Source organism: Silurus aristotelis (genome assembly GCF_946808225.1).
Source record: "Silurus aristotelis genome assembly, chromosome: 26".
Taxonomy (NCBI): Eukaryota; Metazoa; Chordata; class Actinopteri; order Siluriformes; family Siluridae; genus Silurus; species Silurus aristotelis.
In genome coordinates this window covers 9391418-9410285 of record NC_139599.1, presented here as the reverse complement: position 1 = coordinate 9410285, position 18868 = coordinate 9391418, and the positions used below count along the sequence as shown (strand labels likewise).

The 18868-nt window shown below is 36.2% G+C and overlaps 1 protein-coding gene across 2 annotated transcripts; it reads right to left on the bottom strand.

Annotated features, from left to right (window-relative positions):
* Nucleotides 1-1573: 1573 nt before the first annotated feature.
* kank1b (KN motif and ankyrin repeat domains 1b) lies at nucleotides 1574-18342 on the bottom strand. Of its 2 annotated transcripts, none has more exons than XM_083531762.1 (10): nucleotides 18146-18342; nucleotides 6965-9388; nucleotides 5808-5901; nucleotides 5346-5483; nucleotides 5137-5224; nucleotides 3534-3753; nucleotides 2891-3033; nucleotides 2617-2817; nucleotides 2421-2519; nucleotides 1574-2344 (listed from the first exon to the last, which is right to left on the bottom strand). In XM_083531762.1, the coding sequence occupies exons 2-10, from the start codon at nucleotides 9315-9317 to the stop codon at nucleotides 2291-2293; spliced, it is 3390 nt and encodes a 1129-aa protein (XP_083387888.1). In that variant the 5' UTR covers nucleotides 9318-9388; nucleotides 18146-18342; the 3' UTR covers nucleotides 1574-2290. The 2 variants fall into 2 exon arrangements, with proteins under 2 accessions (XP_083387888.1, XP_083387887.1); XM_083531761.1 differs by lacking the exon at nucleotides 18146-18342 and adding an exon at nucleotides 11745-11836.
* Between the last annotated feature and the right edge of the window lie 526 nt (nucleotides 18343-18868).

The following is an 18868-nucleotide window of genomic DNA, read 5'->3' as shown; positions in this document are numbered from 1 at the left end:
ATGGCAATGGTGAATACGTATTTTTAAAAAGAAGGAGGATCAAATGTGACGTATAAGAGCGTAGGAAGGTGCAGACTATGTTCTTTGTAGTAGATGCAACCTAAAAGGAGTTTGGAGACTGTAAGGTGTTGGCAGGGGACAGTTTAGCTTGACAGCATCGGATAGTGGTCTGTATGATGGTTTTGGAGGTGAAGAAGAGGAGGAGAGTGAGGACTGAAAGAAGAATAAGATAGTGGAAACTAAAGGAGGAAGACTGTAGTGTGAGATTCTGGAAAGAGGTCAGACAGGGGCTCAGTGGTGGTGAAGAGGTGTTGGATAATTGGGCAACTACTGCAGAAGTGATAAGGGAGACAGCTAGAAAGGTACTTGGTGTAACATCTGAAAACAGAAAGTAAGACAAAGAGAAGTGGTGGTGGAATGAGGAAGTGCAGGAAAGCATAAGGAGAAAGAGGTTGGCAAAACAGAATTGGGAGTGATGAGAAAAGTAGGCAGGAGTACAAGGAGATGAAGCAGCAGGTAAAGTGGTATGTGGCGAAAGCCAAGGAAAAGACATAAGAGGAGCTGTATGTGAAGTTGGACACCAAAGAAGGAGAAAATAATTTATACTGATTGGCCAGGCAGAGGGACCGAGCTGGGAAGGATGTGTTGCAAGTTAGAGCAATTAAGGATGGAGTTGGAAATGTGTTGATTAGCAAGGAGAGTGTGTTAAGAAGGTGAAGGGAGTATTTTGAGCAGCTGATGAACAAGGAAAACAAGAGAGATAGAAGGTTGGATGGTATGGAGATGGTGAAGCAGGAAGTGGATAGGATTAGTAAGAAGGAAGTGAGAGCAGCGATTAAGAGGATGAAGAGTGGAAAGTCGGTAGGACCCGATGACATACCCCTAGAAGCATGGAGATGTTTAGGAGAAATGGCAGTGGAGTTTTTAACCAGGTTGTTCAACAAGATTTTGGAAGGTGAGAGGATGCCTGAGGAATGGAGAAGGAGTGTGCTGGTACCGATCTTTAAGAATAAGGAAAGAAAAGAGGAACGTGAAGTAGGAGGTTCATGGATGTGGTAAGGGAAGACATGCAAGTAGTTGGTTTAAAAGAGGTAGGTGTAGAGGACAGGGGGGTATAGAGACGGATGATTCGCTGTGGCGACCCCTAATGTGAGGAAGAATTAGTGAAAAGAGGAAAAGGACATTCTATAATTATTCTTTAATAAAATGCATATAAATAAAAATAATTCTAAAAAATAAAAACAATGTAGAGTTTTGATATCGTCCCATATATTAATGTAAAAAATAAAAGAAAGAAAAATACTATTATGGGTTTTGTTTAATTTGCCTGTTCTCTGTATATGGTCTTTTACTTATCAGGCAGTAAAACTTCATTATACTGTATGAAGTGTAATGTTCTGTCTATTATGTTGCATGTAGGTTGGCCTAGCAAACATATAACATATAAGTGCTGCCCTCGCTGATATATACTATAATTATAAATACATTTGTGCACTGTTTTTCCATAAAATATATTTGAGTAGTATGTAGTTTTTCCAAAATTTTTGCTGGAAAAATGTTTCATGACTAATGCTTTAAATTTAAATTACCTTTATTAATAGCATGCTATAAATAACAATTTAGACCTATATGTATCATACTGTGCATAACACCTGCTTTAACATAAAATAGAACAATAAACTTATTTTGTCACCACATTTCACATTGCATAGCTTGTGCTGCTACTTAAGAAATCTACTAAGATATTTGATTGATATTTGAAAAGTATATAAATACAGTAAATGCAGTGTTTACTGGCTATCCTATGAAGAGTCATTAGGCTTCTATTGGGCTCTGCCTGATGTTTAATATCTGCAATTTTAATCAAATTTAATACGGAATTGTTTTTAAAAGTGCACAGCAATATATAATTGACTGTGTATATGCTGGTACAAGAGAAATGGTGCAGTGACATTTCCCATTAGGACAGAGATTCAAATGAATGAAAGAAAAAAGTAATAATACAATGTAGATTTGAGACTTTCTTTTATATTCTCAAGCAGATTAGGAAATAGATGTGATCTACGTTTTTTTTATTTTTATAATGACTATAAATACAATATGATGCAGCAATCAGATGCGTACAGTGCTGATTATTATCAGATAAGATTAAGTGTAAATACTATCATCCAGGTCTTCCATTAAAACAAATCTATTAGTTTTTTTAACACTTGCCATTCAGATTTATAGCAGTGGCCTGTGATGACTTATAAGGACCATCCATGCAGCACTGGGAAATAAGTGTGACAAATCAATCAAAAAGGTCTGCATTTGGAGTAGTTGTTTTCCAGCTTTGAGAAATTGACTGCAAGCAAAAATAAATAAAGATTACATCACAATTACAGTATCACAAACAAAAGTAACAAAATGAATGCTCATACCAATGGCTGGCCCATTCCATAGTTTATATGAGCATACAAGAGCATGGCAATGTCATTGTGGCCTGCATCCAGGGCTATGGACATTGCAGTGCTGTCATCCTACCAGACACAGATCACACACATCAAAAAGTGTCAGTGGTGTTTGATGATAACATAATGATGGTTCCTGTTACCTGAAAGCATTTAAGCTACTTACATTGTCAGTCAGAGAAGCATCACAGCCTGGCTGAGCCAATAGGAGGCGGACAATATCAACATTGCCGTGCTCACTGGCACACATAAGTGCGGTTGAGCCCTCGTCATCTTGAATATTAACTTTTGACCCCGAAGCTAAGAGAACTTTCACCATGTCAATACGTCCATGACTGACTGCCAGCATGAGAGCAGTCTGACCAGCCTACAATATTAGAACAATAGTATACGTAACATACAGCAGATATATTTTCACTGTACATAGACAAACACAATACCTGAATGGCCTTAGAATTTACGTCTCCCTTCCTAAAGAGCGCCCCCACCACATTCAGGTCCTCCTTGCTTTCCACAGAAGCCAAAGCAGCCAACATGATAGGGGTGTATCCAGCCTTATTCTGCTGATTTGCATTACATACACCTACACATCCAGCCACACACACACACACACACACACACACACACACACACACACACACACACACACACACACACACACACACACACACACAATACTTACAGATGTGGTCCAATAATAAGCAAACACTGCTAATCCTACAAGTAAGCAGCAGTATTATTAAAGATGACTCTTTGGCATTGCCAAAACTTGTCTGGACACAAACACTGAATTAAATGAGCACATTTATTATTGCCTAATTAACCTAATTTATCTTAATAAATCAGTGCTTGTTTCCTGAGAGATATTTTAAGATTTTCCAGCAATAATGTCATAATTTGTTAAAGCTGGATAATTTACTTTGAAGCAGCTGGACAACATATCATTCCAATTTTTTTTTTTAGATCAATAATAAATTCATTACCCAGACACTGTTGTAAAAAAAAAAAAAAAAAAAAAAAAAGCTAACATTTTACAATTTCTGAATTAAATGCTTTGTTGACATGGCTACTATGAATGTGTACCTGCATCCAGCAGTTTCTGTACCACCCTGAAATTAGAATGGGACACACTGTAGTGCAGGGCTGAGTTGCCATTCTGGTCAGCCATGTTAGCCACATAAGACAGAACAGCAGGAGATACATGACGACACATGTTTTGAAAACTCTCAACTGTCTCGGGACATGCCTTTTTCTGACTGGACACACAGAACCAGTCTTGCTGGATCACATTCAGGCAGGAACGCTGTACAGTAGATACACACAAAATCTCTTTACTTTATATAAAAAATTGGAAATAAAGCAGAATGTTATATTTTTAAAACTATGAAAATGGCTGCACTATTTTAAGTACAATATTTATATGTAAGAATTATGTGACACTGAGCATGATATCTGCTCTGCACAAAAGGTCAGGTTTTACTCATGTCTCGACTCTTCTAATAAAACACATGTTCAGATGAAATAGTGGATAGTTGACCTAAAACGAATCCTAAGTAACTTGTGTAATCTTTGTCAGAATGAGTAAACATAATAATAAAAAAAACCTGTTGTATTTAATTTTAAGAGCATGTTAAATAGAAGCATTTTTATTTATGCAGCATCAGGGTTCTGGAGAAATGTCTAATTTCACTGTGTACTGCATCAGCTATATGTGGTTAAATATAACAATAAAAGCTTCTTGACTGTTGGTTTGATTACATGTTAGATAACATTTTGCTCTCTGGAAATGAATCAATTTTAATTGCAGGATATATGTGAGAGCATGAAAATGTAAAACCCAAAATAACATAGTTTTTAATTTAAATGCCAGACAGGAAAGGGCGGTTTTACAAATCAGTCATTTAATTTTGTTTACCAGCAACACACCCTTCCAAAACTCCATATACGTTTTATTTTTAGTTAATTTATTTTCACCCTTTGAAGCACAAATATATATTTGCAATTATTTTTCTTGTTTCAGGTCTGATGAAAAACCACTGTTCTAGTCAGTTTGCAGATCCTTAAAATCAACAGCTCAAATGTGTTCACCTATTAAAAGGCAAAATCAGGAATATTGGAATATACTGTATATCTGATTAATTACAGCCCCTAGTATCCATCCTTAATTGATTTCACCTTCAAAACATATTTGCATGTAAATAAAATTTGTATTATTATTTTGTATTATTCTACCACCAAAAATATTTGATACTTAGGTACTTTGTTGGGCAATAAGCAGTTCACAGAATGCTACAACTGTTCTTTGCTGCTGTCAAAACAAATTAATATTTACTCATATAGGGGATAGCTTGAGATTTGTAATGCATGATAAACTGTACACTGTGCTCTCATTGAAGATAATTATGATCTGCTGTTTTATTAAAATTATTGTATTAATTATAATAATAAAATGCTCAAAACAGGCAAGATTATTTTAAAAAGCATATAACAGCATTTACAAAAAATATATATTAATCGTTTCCATTTTGATCACCAGGTCACCAGGTCCCTGCATGCAAGCTATGGTTCAAAATACAGGAAATGTACATTTCACAGACTGTAAAAGTTTTAAAGAAGCATTTCTGGTTATTTACATTTGAAAGCCAAAGCAAGGAGGAATCCAAAATAAACAAAACCACATACTTACCAGTTCTCTGTTAGATAAAACCTTGGTGTCATCTAGGTGGGTTTTTAATTTGTGACAAGCAGAAATCACAGTGTCACTCATCTCATATCTAAATAAATATAAAGATATTACATATTACAATATTGAAAAATAATACACATTTTAAAGTCAGCAAAGCATAATTAAGGGGGAAAGTGTTTGTATGTATATGTGTTTCTTTCTAAACCAACCCTTCTATTCTCTCTATTTTAGAGGATTGAGTAGTGATCCTGGGACTATTGTCCATCTGTTTTACTATCTTTCTCTTCTCCTCAGCAGAATCAGTCATTTCAGAGAAGGAATCTTGAGTAATGGACAGACACTCAAACCTACATCCAAGACATAAAGGGCTAAATCAATTTAGCACTGTGGCTCATTCAAGAATGTCTAGCTTTCATCAGGGTCTTTACATTCTTGTACTAACATTACAGAGACAAAGTTAAAGGTTCAAAATAATTCATTTTATTATTAATGAGCAAATATACTCAAATAAATGTGTCAGTTGGTTAAACAATTTTCAATATTATTAATTATTTTAGTACATGCTACCAATTCACAGGTTCACTTATAATCTCTACCCTTAAATGAAAACAAAGGAATTAAAATTTTTTTTGTAAATTTAAGAGTATGATCAAGAACTGCTTCATCCTCACCCGGGAGAAAGGGACTTGAGGGTCTTTCTGTTTTCTGCACATCCCTGAGACATGTCATTTCTTTTGATAATGGATCTGATTATGCCATTATCATCTTGGAGACAACAAGGAAAAGAAAGAAAAAACTTATCAAAATCTAATTCAGGTTGCATCTCATTGTTTATCACTGCAGTTTTGTTACAGACTCTAAAAATAACATTTAAAAAGAAATATTACCAGTTTTGATCATTAGGATTTGTACTTTTGTTCTACATGACAGCCTCATGATTCAAGAAATATTTCCCATTAGCCATTTTAGTCACTTTTGGTGTATGGATAAAGCCTCTTAAATGCTCTTGGATAATACACATGCCTAGAACAAACTACAGCATTCCTCATCAATTAGGTTTCTATTGATAATATCTATTAAACTAATTTTCAAGTTCAAATGAAATAAACAAAATTTTTAAATCTAAACATTCGCATCAGGAACATCAACAAAAGAACTCAGAAGCATTTTTAGACAGATATAAATTGTATGTCTCACTGTCCGGTTTACCTAGGAGACACTTCCAAGATGGCAGCAACACCTGTTTAAGGCCATTTCTATAATAATATAAGGGTTTTAGAATTGCATGTTCCTTCTTCTCTTCACCATGCACAGTAACCACACTTGAATAGGCAGTATCTATGTTCTGTGTGCCACAAACCACTAGACTATAGAGAATGAAAACTTTCCAGACCACAATGCTTTCCAAAATATGTGTTCCTAAATAAGTGTAGGGCTCATTCAGCCAAGAGGCAAACCAGAGAGAGCTATTTCTATCTGCTGTCTGCATTCCACTATTTAGAAAGCAAATCTAAAAACTTGTGGAGTCTTTCTCTCCTTTTAACAAATATTGAAAATTGAACAAAAATCTCCACTGAAATGTCCCATTTGATTCTTTGATTTAAGAGCAACACTCTCATTAGCTTTTGATGAAGAGGCATGCCCAGGTACTGAGATTACAAAGAATCTGTATAGGATATTGCTCATAAAACAATGAAAGCCTACATAAATAAACAAATAAAAAAGAAACCACATTAAAAAAATATTTTTGAGATTTTTCACAAACTGTCTGTAGGTATGTTTGTATGTGTCTTTTAAAAGAAAAACATTTGAAAAGTAAACACATTACCTCCATTCTTTGTGTCCTGGTTGTCCTGAAGTTGAAGACCAACCTCATCTGTTGGTTTAAAATGGCTGCTAGTTAGCAGACTTTGTTGCTCTTTTAGTAGTCTCTGCATTTGGTTTATGTAATGATCCAGTCCAGGCTCTGTCTGTGCATATAAATGTGGCTGCAGTAAATGTACAGGCATCCACATGTGCCCATTCATATCCCTTATCCTCCCATCACCTGCCTCAACCCCGATACTCCGAGTCTTGTAAGGATCTGGTAAGCGTGATGGACCACATGCTATGTTCCGTGTCCGGAGACCAACCAAAAAATTCTCATTAATGTTTGCCAATCCAACACCAGTGTCACGAGTCATGACTTTTGGGATAACAGGAGTGACTGTTCCTTCTCTCAGGTATGTTGGAGTCCCCACAGCAATGGAGCGCATTTTTCTCGCCACTTGTTGTTCAATAACTTTCCCATCACCAACTCCAAGCGTTCGGGTGGTTATGTGGACAGTGTTGGTATGTCTCTCCTGCATGTTTGTTGGCGTGATGCTGGATTTAGAGTCATAGATTGGGAAAGTGCTAGTATCTTGAGAGCCTTTATGGACATCAGTGTTGGTGCATTGGGACATGTTTGTTAGAGTCATTATTTCACCAATGTCCATATCTCTGACAGTTTCCATGGCAATACCCTGGGAAACAAGTGAAGTTACCATGTTCCCATCTACAGTGCAATCACCACAGCCCACTGTTCTACTTGGTGTCTTCTTTTGTTCTTGGGTCTCCATCAACTTTAAGGTCAAAATACCAACATCACAAACACTCACAGATGTCCCAACACCTTGACTGAATGTTTGCACATATTGTGTTCCCACACATTGATCCCTCTTTTCCACCTTCTTCTGTATCACCCACATTTCAATGGGTGTATCCAGGCCAGATGCTGCATCACTTGTCTTTGGCTGGCAAATCACTCCTACAGTGTTAAAAGTTGGCACTGCCTCTTCCCCTACAGCAGTATTTACAAGTTGAACATGATTTCCAATGGCAATTGTCCTTGTCATCCATCCTGTCTGAGTTGCAATGCTCTGCATCTTTGGTTGTGCACAATGATTCTTGGCAGCATGGGTATGGGCACCAGAATCCTGTAATTCACTCTTCATTCTGCACAATTCTGCTTTAATCAATGCCTCTTTAAGCTCTAACTCCAGTGTTTTAACCTTGTCTCTTAAAACCTGAATAGTTTGTTGTTTTATCTCAAGCTCCAGCTCTGTGTTTGACATCACACTTTTTGTATGAACAAAGTCAAGAACAGCTATATTCTCATTGTCATTGACATTTAACTCCTTCTTAGCATTTAGCTGCTTAAACTGGTTTATATCAGACAAGGCATTAAGTTCAGAACTACCTACCCTTTTGACCGACTCTCTCTGGCCCTCATTATCTTTTTGTTGTTTGGGACACTTTACAGTACTTCCTGTGCTGTATGCTCTTTCCCTGGATAGACCTTGCAAATCTGTATCAAAATTACAATTTAAAATTTGACTCTCTAGTTTTTTTACCAATGCAATAAGCTGTTTCTTTTCTTCTTCCAAGACAGAGATCTTGACTTGCAGCCCAGGTATGATCTTTACCTGTTCCTCCATATCTTTCAGCCTTTCCAGCGCCACTACCATTTGGTCCCTAACCAATTGAAGGTCCAGTGGACTAACAGTAGTTACTGGAGTGACCCTGCCACAACTCTTGGGGCTGCTCCTTGAGAAAATATGATCAAGATCTGTTAGCTTAGACCCTTTGTGGTGTTCCTGGGACTGAGTGTGGTTTAGAACATCCCAGCTGGTATGAGGTGAAGGACCACCATTTGAGCCTCGGCCAGCAAAACTAGCTAGCCTACGCTGTGGGTATATCTCTGATGTAATTGTCTGAAAAGTACTCTTCTCTTGGTCTAAATGTTTTTGTGTCTCAACCAAGGTCTTTTCCTCTAAAGGATTTGGTTTAATAGTAGTGGGTTGCCATGTCACTATGGGAGGCTTTCCATCTGAGCTTTTCTTGCGAAAATGTAAGGCATCAAAATGCTCAAAAGTTTCAGAAATGGATTTAGATGAGGAATGGGATGGAGGAAGTGGGGGTTTTCGTCTGTTAACAGAAAAAGAGGAGGTGGAGGAGGCCATAGAGAAATTCCTAGTTTCATTTCTGTTTACAGATGATAGTGACCCAGAGAAGGCCTTGCCGGAAGGATCAATCCCACTCTGTGGTTCAGAGACTGGTTTGGCCCTCGGCCGTCTGTTAAAACCCAGCCGCCGAATGATGTCACTTTGTTTGATGTCGTCCACGTACTTAAAATCTATTTTAATGTGATAACATAACATGTACTAAGGTAAATAGAATAATTTTGAGAGGTTTCAGTACCAGTGGCATCAGTTCAACACCATCTGTACAACTGTGGAAAAGAACAGAAGACATCTGATTTTCATATCAATTTACCAAATACACATTTGCTTATTATACGTTTTTAGATTAGTTCCATTTAAAGCTTTCATATACACTCTCAGAAGAGTAAAGAACCCTTCCTGTAAAGAAACACTTCTCCTTCTTAAAATGCTTCTAAAGATCCAATAATATAATGGCACACCTTCTCTTTCAGTGTTTTTTCTTCATTTTTATTATTTTCAGCATTGTACAATAATACTGAAAACATGAAAGAACATTTATGGAGTTATGTAATGATCAAAAAAGTGTTAAACAACCCAGACTATGTATTTTATTTTAGATTGTCCAATGTAGCTACATTTAGCTTTATTGACAGCTTGGGACACTCACATTTTTAAATCAGATTTGCAAGGCAGTCAACTGGAATGATTTTCAATTCACTGGTGTGCCTTTTCAAGAGTTAATTTCTAACATTTCTTGCATTTGTAATGTGATTAAACAGGTTCTCATGAGGACTGTCCCAGGAAAGGAAGACCAAGAGCTACCTCTGCTGAAGTGGATAAGTTTATTAGAATTATCCGCCACAGAAAGCACCGATTTACATAAATGCTTCTTAGGGTAAAAGTGGCCAACATATTTCAACATCCATTGTTCAGAGGAGACTGCGGGATCCAGAAGAGCAGAAGACACTTGCTTGGGCCAATAAACACAAAGAATGGAAATTAGTGATGAGTCAAATTTAGATTTTTTGTTAGACATACCCTTTGTTAGACATACATAGGTTAAATGGATGGTTCCTGAATGTATGATTTCCACTAGGAGTAGGAGGTGTGATGTTGTTGGGGTGATTTGCTGCTGACCCTGTTGCTAATTTAGTCAAAATTAAGGGCACATTTAACCAGCAAAGCTAACACAGCATTTTGCAGCTGCATCCCTTCGCATCTGGTTTGCACTTGCACAAGGAACCTCATTTGTTTGTGGTTATGTAAGAGCTACTTGTTCAAAAAAAGACAGTGTTGGAATGCTGCATCAGATGACCTGGCCTCCACAATCACCTGTTGAGATAAGTTGGACTGGAGAGAAAAGGAAAAGTAGCCAACAAGCACTCTCTGGGAACTCCTCAAGATTGTTGGAACACATTTCCAGGAGTCTACCTTTTGAGGCTGACTCAGAGAATGCCAATAGAGTCTAAAGTTGTCATCAAAGCAAATGGTGGCTACTTTGAAGAAAGAAAAATATAAAACATATTCTGGGTTAATTTACACATTTTTGTTTACTGCATAATTCCATAAATTATTCTGTAATTAAATTCGGTGACTTCAGATGTGTATCTATTATAGGTGTAGTGGTAGACATATACGTGCTAAAGTATTTTATATACAGGGCTTTCGGTTCGGTGCATATGTCTACTGAAAGCAATCTTTTCTTTCAATCCTTTGGTGTATATATACACACACAGAATCTCATGAAAGTGAGTACACCCCTCACATGTCAGCAGCCATTTTAGTATATATGTGTATAAAAATGTTGAAAACATTGAATAAGAAGCTTATTATCCAAACTTTTGTGTGTATAGCAATTAGTATTATATTGCAATATCTGTATTACTTTTTTCGAGTTTACTAGAACATATGTGACAAAATCTAAAAGCTTTTGAGGAGAATCAATGTTGAGTCATCCTATGTTTGTGCCTGTATTGGCCAGATATCTCCATTCCTACCACCAAGGGTGACAGTGGAAGATTCATTATCTGAGTTTGCTTTTCAGCAGGAGGAATTAAAATGTTTAATGCCATTGGGGCAACATGGCTAGAGAATCTTTGAAGAGAACCACATCCAGTCTGCTAAAAATATATTTTAAAAATGTAAGTTCGAACAGAACAGAAAGGTTTGTTTTTTAATGGTCAATTAAAAGCTGAGACTTAAATACAACTGAAAATGTTGTGGCATGACCTCACAATTGTCCACTAAAGTTTCTTGACCTATTTTGGAAGAGTTGGGAAAATTTGCTTTGAGAAATTTTTTTTAATATTTGCAAAGCTCCTAAAGACACATGTTTGGGTCACTTCAAAAAGGAGTAGCAGACACTTTCTGGAGACACTGTACATTTTATCTGGCATACAAATAGAATACTGTGAAAGGAAAAGCCAGAAAACTGGAACTGGTTTCTATAGTTAATATATATATATATATATATATATATATATATATATATATATATATATATATATATATATATATATATATATATATATATATATATATATTAAGTGGTATAAATGTTAGTCATTAAGGTAAAAAAAATTAAAATAAATTGTATACACAGTTGTAGACTATGCATTTATATAATAAATAGCTTTTGCTCACCTGTAAATTAATGCAGTCCAGAGCTAAATCATTTCTTAAACCAGTGACTGAATTGTAGGTCTCTACTTTCACCCTTCTGTTCTCTAGGTTCTTATACTCTCCACCCACATATGATACTTCTCTCCTCCTCTAACCTCCAATTCCACTCCTTCTGTCTTTCTTTTACCCCTTCTGCATCTCTTCTCACAACTTATTTTGCATGTAGTTGGACCATGATGCAATATTCCTTTGACTCTTTACTGCAGCATTTTATATTTTAAATTAAGGCAATGACAATGATACTAAAGACTTAGTGCATGAGATTTATGCATGTCATTAACCTTCTTGTCCCTTCATCACCCATTGTCAATGCCTGTTTTTCAGAATCTATTTAATTATTTTAAGTATTATATATAATAAACTGATATTTCTTACTTACTCTTACTGTTTTTATTCTTTTTATTATTGTTTGAAGTTATTTTTATAGTACTTCACAATAGATGCTGTCATAATACAGCTTTATGAAAAAATTGATTGAGATTATACATTTTAATTGTATATATATTTATCCTGTATTGTATGTTCATTGTCTCTTGGTTATTATATTTACTATAAGTTGTATTTACTTTTGTAGCATGGTATAGTTTATTAGATAGGAAGCTCTAATTTTATATATAGTAATACATTTAGGTATTCCAAAGGCAAATAGACAAATGGCTATTCAGGTGTTTCTTGTTTAGCACTGTCACACGGCATCACTAATTCATCCTATGAGAAGAGAAGACATATTTATTATTATTATTATTATTATTAATAATAATAATAATTAAAAACCTAAGACAAGAATGTACATAAAAGAAGGCATCAGATAAATCACTGATGTAGGACATAGGGCAGTGGTGGGTTACTGATCATAAGGTCGGAGGTTCAAGCCACAGCACTGGCAATCTACCACTGTTGAGCCCTTGAGCAAGGCACTTGCTTTCAAGCTCAGATATGTGAAAACCCAGAAAGTGGTGGAAGCTCAGTGGTTAAGGCTCTGGGTTACTTATCAGAAGGTCAGGGGTTCAAGGCCCTGTATTGCCAAGCTACCACTCTTCGAGCCCTTGAGCAATGCCCTTGACCATCTGTGTTTCAGAGGGACTGTATCATGGATGACCCTGAACTTCTTAACATTACCTGGAAGTGCTAATAAATAATTTTACTGTAATGTGCATGTGACAAGCTAAACTGTCTAATGAATTTACTATATGTATAATGAAATCCTGTTCTAAAAAAAATTGTGGGAAAATGGGTGTGTAATAATGACGATTATATGCAGAAGAAAATGTTCATATACTGTATAGTCTTGGTCAAACTGAAACCAGCATAAAAATGGTGTGTCTAAAATAAGCCATTTTCCTGGTGGTTATGCTCTGTTAGTGTGCTAAAAATATTTTTACCCACTTCATCTAGTCAGTAATTAATCTGCAGGAGCAGCATTATTCAAGATTCAGTAATGTAAGTATGCTACACCATAAAATCTAATTCTTACTACCTTCAAACAGACTAGGACATAAATTAAGCACATAAGGAAAACGAAGAAAGGCACAAGACAAATTACAAATGTACAAAGTTGTGATAGTGCAAATGCAAGAAACAAAAGTGTGTACATGTATAAAGTGTGCAGTGTGTAATGTAACGTCTTAGAAAGGCATGTGCAAAGTCCAGCAGAGGTAGATCAGATCCATGTTGGCATTCCCATTGTAAAGGTGTGCAAAATATGTAGAGGATTTTCATCATCATGATCTTCTTGGCCTGAAACATAAATTGAATATGTATACCAAACTCACAGAAGCTCTCAAGCCCAGGCGGTGCTCTATAGAGTCAGTTTAGCAACCATGCAGTGAAGATATGCTGGAGTGGGGATTTGGTGACAGGTCAGTCTTCTACACTCACAAGGTTCTTGGCTCCTGAAGGTAATGAGGCCTAACACCAAAAGCCTGAGGTGACATTAGAGGAATACCAGATCACAGTCTTAAAACCTGTCCAGACCAGCTGTTCAGTATATTGTTGTATGTGTTTGATCTGAGCCTGAAGCTGGGGAAGGTGCCACAGCTGTGGAAAACATCCTGCGTGGTACCTGTACCAAAGACGTCTCACCCAAAAGACTTTGGGGACCACAGACCAGTAGCACGGTCTTTACATCTGATGTAGACGTTGGAGAGGATGGTGCTTACTCATCTACGACCTCTGATGAGCCTATCAATGGATCCACTTCAGCCTTTCAGCCAGGCATAGGAGTGGAAGATGCTGTCACTTCCTCCTTAATAGGGCTCTTTCACACATGGAAAAGTCTGGGAGCACAGTAAGAGTCATGGTTTTTTTTTGTTTTTTTTTTACTTCTTTAGTGCTTTTAACACCATCCAACCTGCACTTCTAAAGAATAGCTGGAGTACATGTGGGTTGACCATCATCTATCTACCTGTATACTGGATTACCTGACAAACTGACTACAGTCAGACTGACTACTACTACGGGCAAAACCAAAGAACTGGTGTTAGATTTCCACAGGCACAAACACTGTTCACTATCACCAGTGAACATTCAGGGAAAGGAGATTGAGAGAGTGGACTCCTAAATACCTGGGTGTTCATCTGAACAGCAAACTGGATCAGACAGATAATACAGATTCAATTTACAAGAAAGAACAGAGCAGACTCTTTCTGCATTTCTACTGCAGACCGGAAGAGACTTGACAAGTTGATCAGGAAGGCCAGTTTAGTTCTGGGGATGCTCCTGGACACTGTACAGGAGGTAGGGGAAAGAAAGGATGGCAGCGAAGTTATCATAATTGCTGAAGAATGACTCTCAACCCCCTCTATGAAACAGTTTTATCTCTAGCGATACCAAAGGTCTTTTCTTCCTTCTGCTATTAAACTTTACAGACACGATTACAACTTTTCAGAGCTGCTCCTAGTGAACCCATTCTCCATAATGCACACTGTTAATACTGTTTTTTAAACTGTGCAATATTACCTAGAGTAATTTGATTGTTTGATAGTGTAACTACTATATTGTTTGTTGTTTATTTTTCTTTTTGTATTTATATACTGTACTGTATATATTTGTACTATGTCTCTGATTTATATTTTTCACATTTTTCTTTGCTGCTGTAATACTGAAATTTCCCCACTGTGGGAAGAATAAGGGTATATATTATCTTAGCTTAGCTTAGCTTACTCACTACTGCTGAGGATGGCTCCATCAACATGGACAGCAGTTTTCTGTAGATCGTACCACTTACAAACCATGAAGATAAATTTGTACTGCTATTAATGTGAAAGGTTCTGTTACAATGGCTTAGGACTACAATATCCACAGTTTTGTACTCATCCAGTCTTCATCAGTGAACATCTTCAACAGTGATGGAACTATAATAAATGAGTATCTGGTGTCACCCAGATAAAGATGGATTCCCTTTTGGGTCTGGTTTCTCTGATTTCTTCTTTATATCATTACAGGAAGTTTTTCCTTCCCACCATCACAACTGATTTACTTATCAGAACTGCTTATTATAACTTATAGGGATAAAGTTATGTTATGAATTAATAATTTATTTTCTTAATCTATTTATTTCTGTAAGTTGCTTCGTGACAATGCCTATCATTAAAAGCCAATTTAAATAAATCATCCTGGAACCTTAAAACCTGATTAAATTACTATTACAAGATTCCCATGTTGACTCACAGTGGCTAACGGGAGAATTTTTCTTCCATGACTCATAGGGTTTTTTTTTAAACCATTTGCTCATTGAATCATTAGAAAAGCAATCTATGGCATACAAAGACAGAGCAAACATTTTATTATTGACAAGTTCTTATTGAATGGTTTTAATGTACTGCAATTCTTTTTTATTAATTTTCTAACCTGTTCTATTTGTTTAGGTTTGTTGACTGTTTATTTTATTGACTGAGTCTAGACACCTAGACCTTATCATAATTATTAAGTGAATGTTGTAAGACACATTAAAGCACAGATTTAATCTTAATGACTTGTCTGTGTTATAAATAACATCCACAGTAAACTGTAAACCATTGATAAACTATCTGCAAGTGTTGAATAGCTGATTTATCAAATGATACATAGTCCACTGCTGCCACCTACTGGCAATAAATGGTGCCAGCATTGCCCTGGGATTTCAAAATCTTAAGTCGTCTAGGCTTTACAGTTTCCCACCTATAAACCAGAAAGGGTGAAGTTTAAAACATACTTCCACTGAGACATACAACACCAGCCAACGACATCTAATGCTGCATTATTGGGAAATGTAACACATATGGAGGAAAGTGCTATCTGCCCTCTTCAGAACAGCATGATCTTAGATTTACAAATCCATGTACAGCCAAGCCTTAACAAGCAAAATTATCTTGGATATTATAGAGGATATCAGTTCTGAGTTTGCTACCAGTGGTGGGGCTTCAGGGTCAGCAAGACCTTCTCTGCTGGCCTAAACTCAATCTTTGGTCCATTAATGTGTATTAAATTATTCCTAATAGTCTACTCTCTTTACTTCATAGCATTTTTTTTGGGTGCACTGCTGCAAGGAGCAGCGCATCCGAGTGTAATTTTAGGTTAGAGTTAATTGGATTGGATGGTCAAAGAGTGCAATAGTCAGAGCTAGCAAACTGCAAGAGCTCAAATATATTTGTGTCAATTTAATAGTAATAATTTCATAATAATTTTGAAAAGATTTCATTCCACAATGTCTGAAAGAGGAGAAGAAATTGATTAGGCCACAGATATAAATACAAGGACATTTACAAATCAGACTCGGAACAAACCGTAATGGATGGACAAAATGCACAAAAATGCACAGAAAACGCTTTTTTTCTGGTCATTTTCTGGTAGAGATGATGTATGGGGCACATCTGTGGCTGCAGTGAAACAAGAATTGTGTTCATTTGCTTTCTTGCTTTGGTAATGACATTCATTCTAACTGCATGGCATACCTATCTGTAATGCAGCGCTCTGTTATATTGTGTTTCTGTATAGTATTGATGGTTTCTATAGCGGTGGCCTCATAATGATGGTATTAAGAGGTGGATTGATTCAAGCAGGACAACACTGAAGGCCTATGTGCATGGCCTGCCGTTAAGCGCTACTATGCTATGATATGCTACAAAGAGTAATTCAGGATGACATAAAGTTTCCTCATTGGCAACAAATATCTTGTATATGTTGGTAGAAGAGTAGAGTTTAAAAAATGACAATTATCTTTTCATTGCTTTAATAATTTTCTTGGCTATTCATATTTATGCGACAAACACTTGCTTTATTAATGCTTAATTTATTGTGTGAATTTTAGATAAATATTATTGTTTTAATCTAGATGACAATTGACTATTAATGCTCAGTGGACATGGAATTGCATTTTAAAGCCAGAAAAGTTGGGGTGTTAGTAGACTCCAACTGCGAGAGATAATTTACCCCTGCTTTACAAAGCTTATAGAAATGATTGCTTGTAAATGCATTAAACATTGCTCATGCTGAGTATAGCAGTAATTCAACACACACACGCACACAGACCTGCTGTTACTGCAGAAACCAGAGAGCATCTTTGTGAATAGCACTGTGTCAGCTACAAGGCTAAGGATAGAAAAGAAAAGCAAAGACAATAAAAAGGCACAAGCACTAACCCTAAATCAGTTTTGATCGGTGACTTAGGCAATGAGTTTGACTTTTCTTTGTCACTGAAAATGAAACAGTTTTTGTGAACTTCACACATGATATGCCAAATGACTCATGTAATTCTAAAATTACTGCAATGTTGAGGGAAGAAACAAAAAGAAAATGTCCCTAAATGTACAGCCATGACCATAAATATTTAGACACTGACATAAATCTGTTGGCTTTACAATAATGGGTTTTAAGTGAAGTTAAATTCTAGAATTACTGCAATGTTGAGGGAAGAAACAAAAAGAAAATGTCCCTAAATGTACAGCCATGACCATAAATATTTAGACACTGACATAAATCTGTTGGCTTTACAATAATGGGTTTTAAGTGAAGTATCCGATATGTATTTGATTGTGCATTTTTTACCTTCAATTCCAAGGTGTTTAACAAAAAATACTGCATTAACAAATTTGGAATTAGATCCTTTTATTCTTTACATAGTTTCTCCATTTTCACAGGCTCAAAAAGTAACTGGACAAACTTGTAATTAAAATGGGTTTTTAAAGGATTATTTTAGTACTTGGATCTCAACGTTTTTTTTAAAAGTGTAAGTGAAAACCCCTTGAATTATAGCTGAACTTTTTGGTTTTACAAGGACAAAATGCACTGGACACAATTATTAGCATATTAATTCCAGTTTTCATAGCCCTAAGATAAATAGAAAATCATAAGAAACAGTTGTAGTTATAAGTAGTACTACTTACCAGAAAGCTTTTTTAGTATGTGTATGTATATCACTTGAGGCAAAAAAATTAATAAAATGACTGTGGTCAAGTGTCCAGTATTTCAGATCATTATGTGTTTGTTTTTGTTTTCCTATATTCCATTATAATTATAATTTCAGACACTAAAAAGTGCGTGTCTATTGACTCGTGCAGACTCAGAGCGCTACTTACTGTATATTCATAATGCCTGTGTGCGCGCGCGCGCGTGCATGTGTGAGGATGTACTGTTTACGTCATGACGTACAGGTGCGCCAGCCTCCAGGTTTACCACGTGTACACCAACACAACGTTATAACACAGCGCTCCCCAAACTTTTTTTTACAGTTTCGCGCAAGACAGACTTTCCATGGAAGGAGCTTTATGCTGTCCCGCCCAATATCGTGCATATAATATAACTATTATATGTTTAGAGGCGCAAAAATGGGTTATGCAGTACATGCAGTGCATAGCGGCACCGCACGTATGGAGGCGCCATTGCATATCGTATATTCATTCTTGTTTTTACCACTCTTTTTTGAAAGGGCGCCGTCAACCATGATCTTGCACACCTCTCCGCAAATGTGAAGTTGCATCCCTGTATATGATCATATTTTATATTATTCTATAATGAATTTAATTATATATACAATAAAAATGTAACCCATCATAATCAGTGGTGAACGAAGTACACAAACCATGTACTTAAGTTAAGATACACTATTT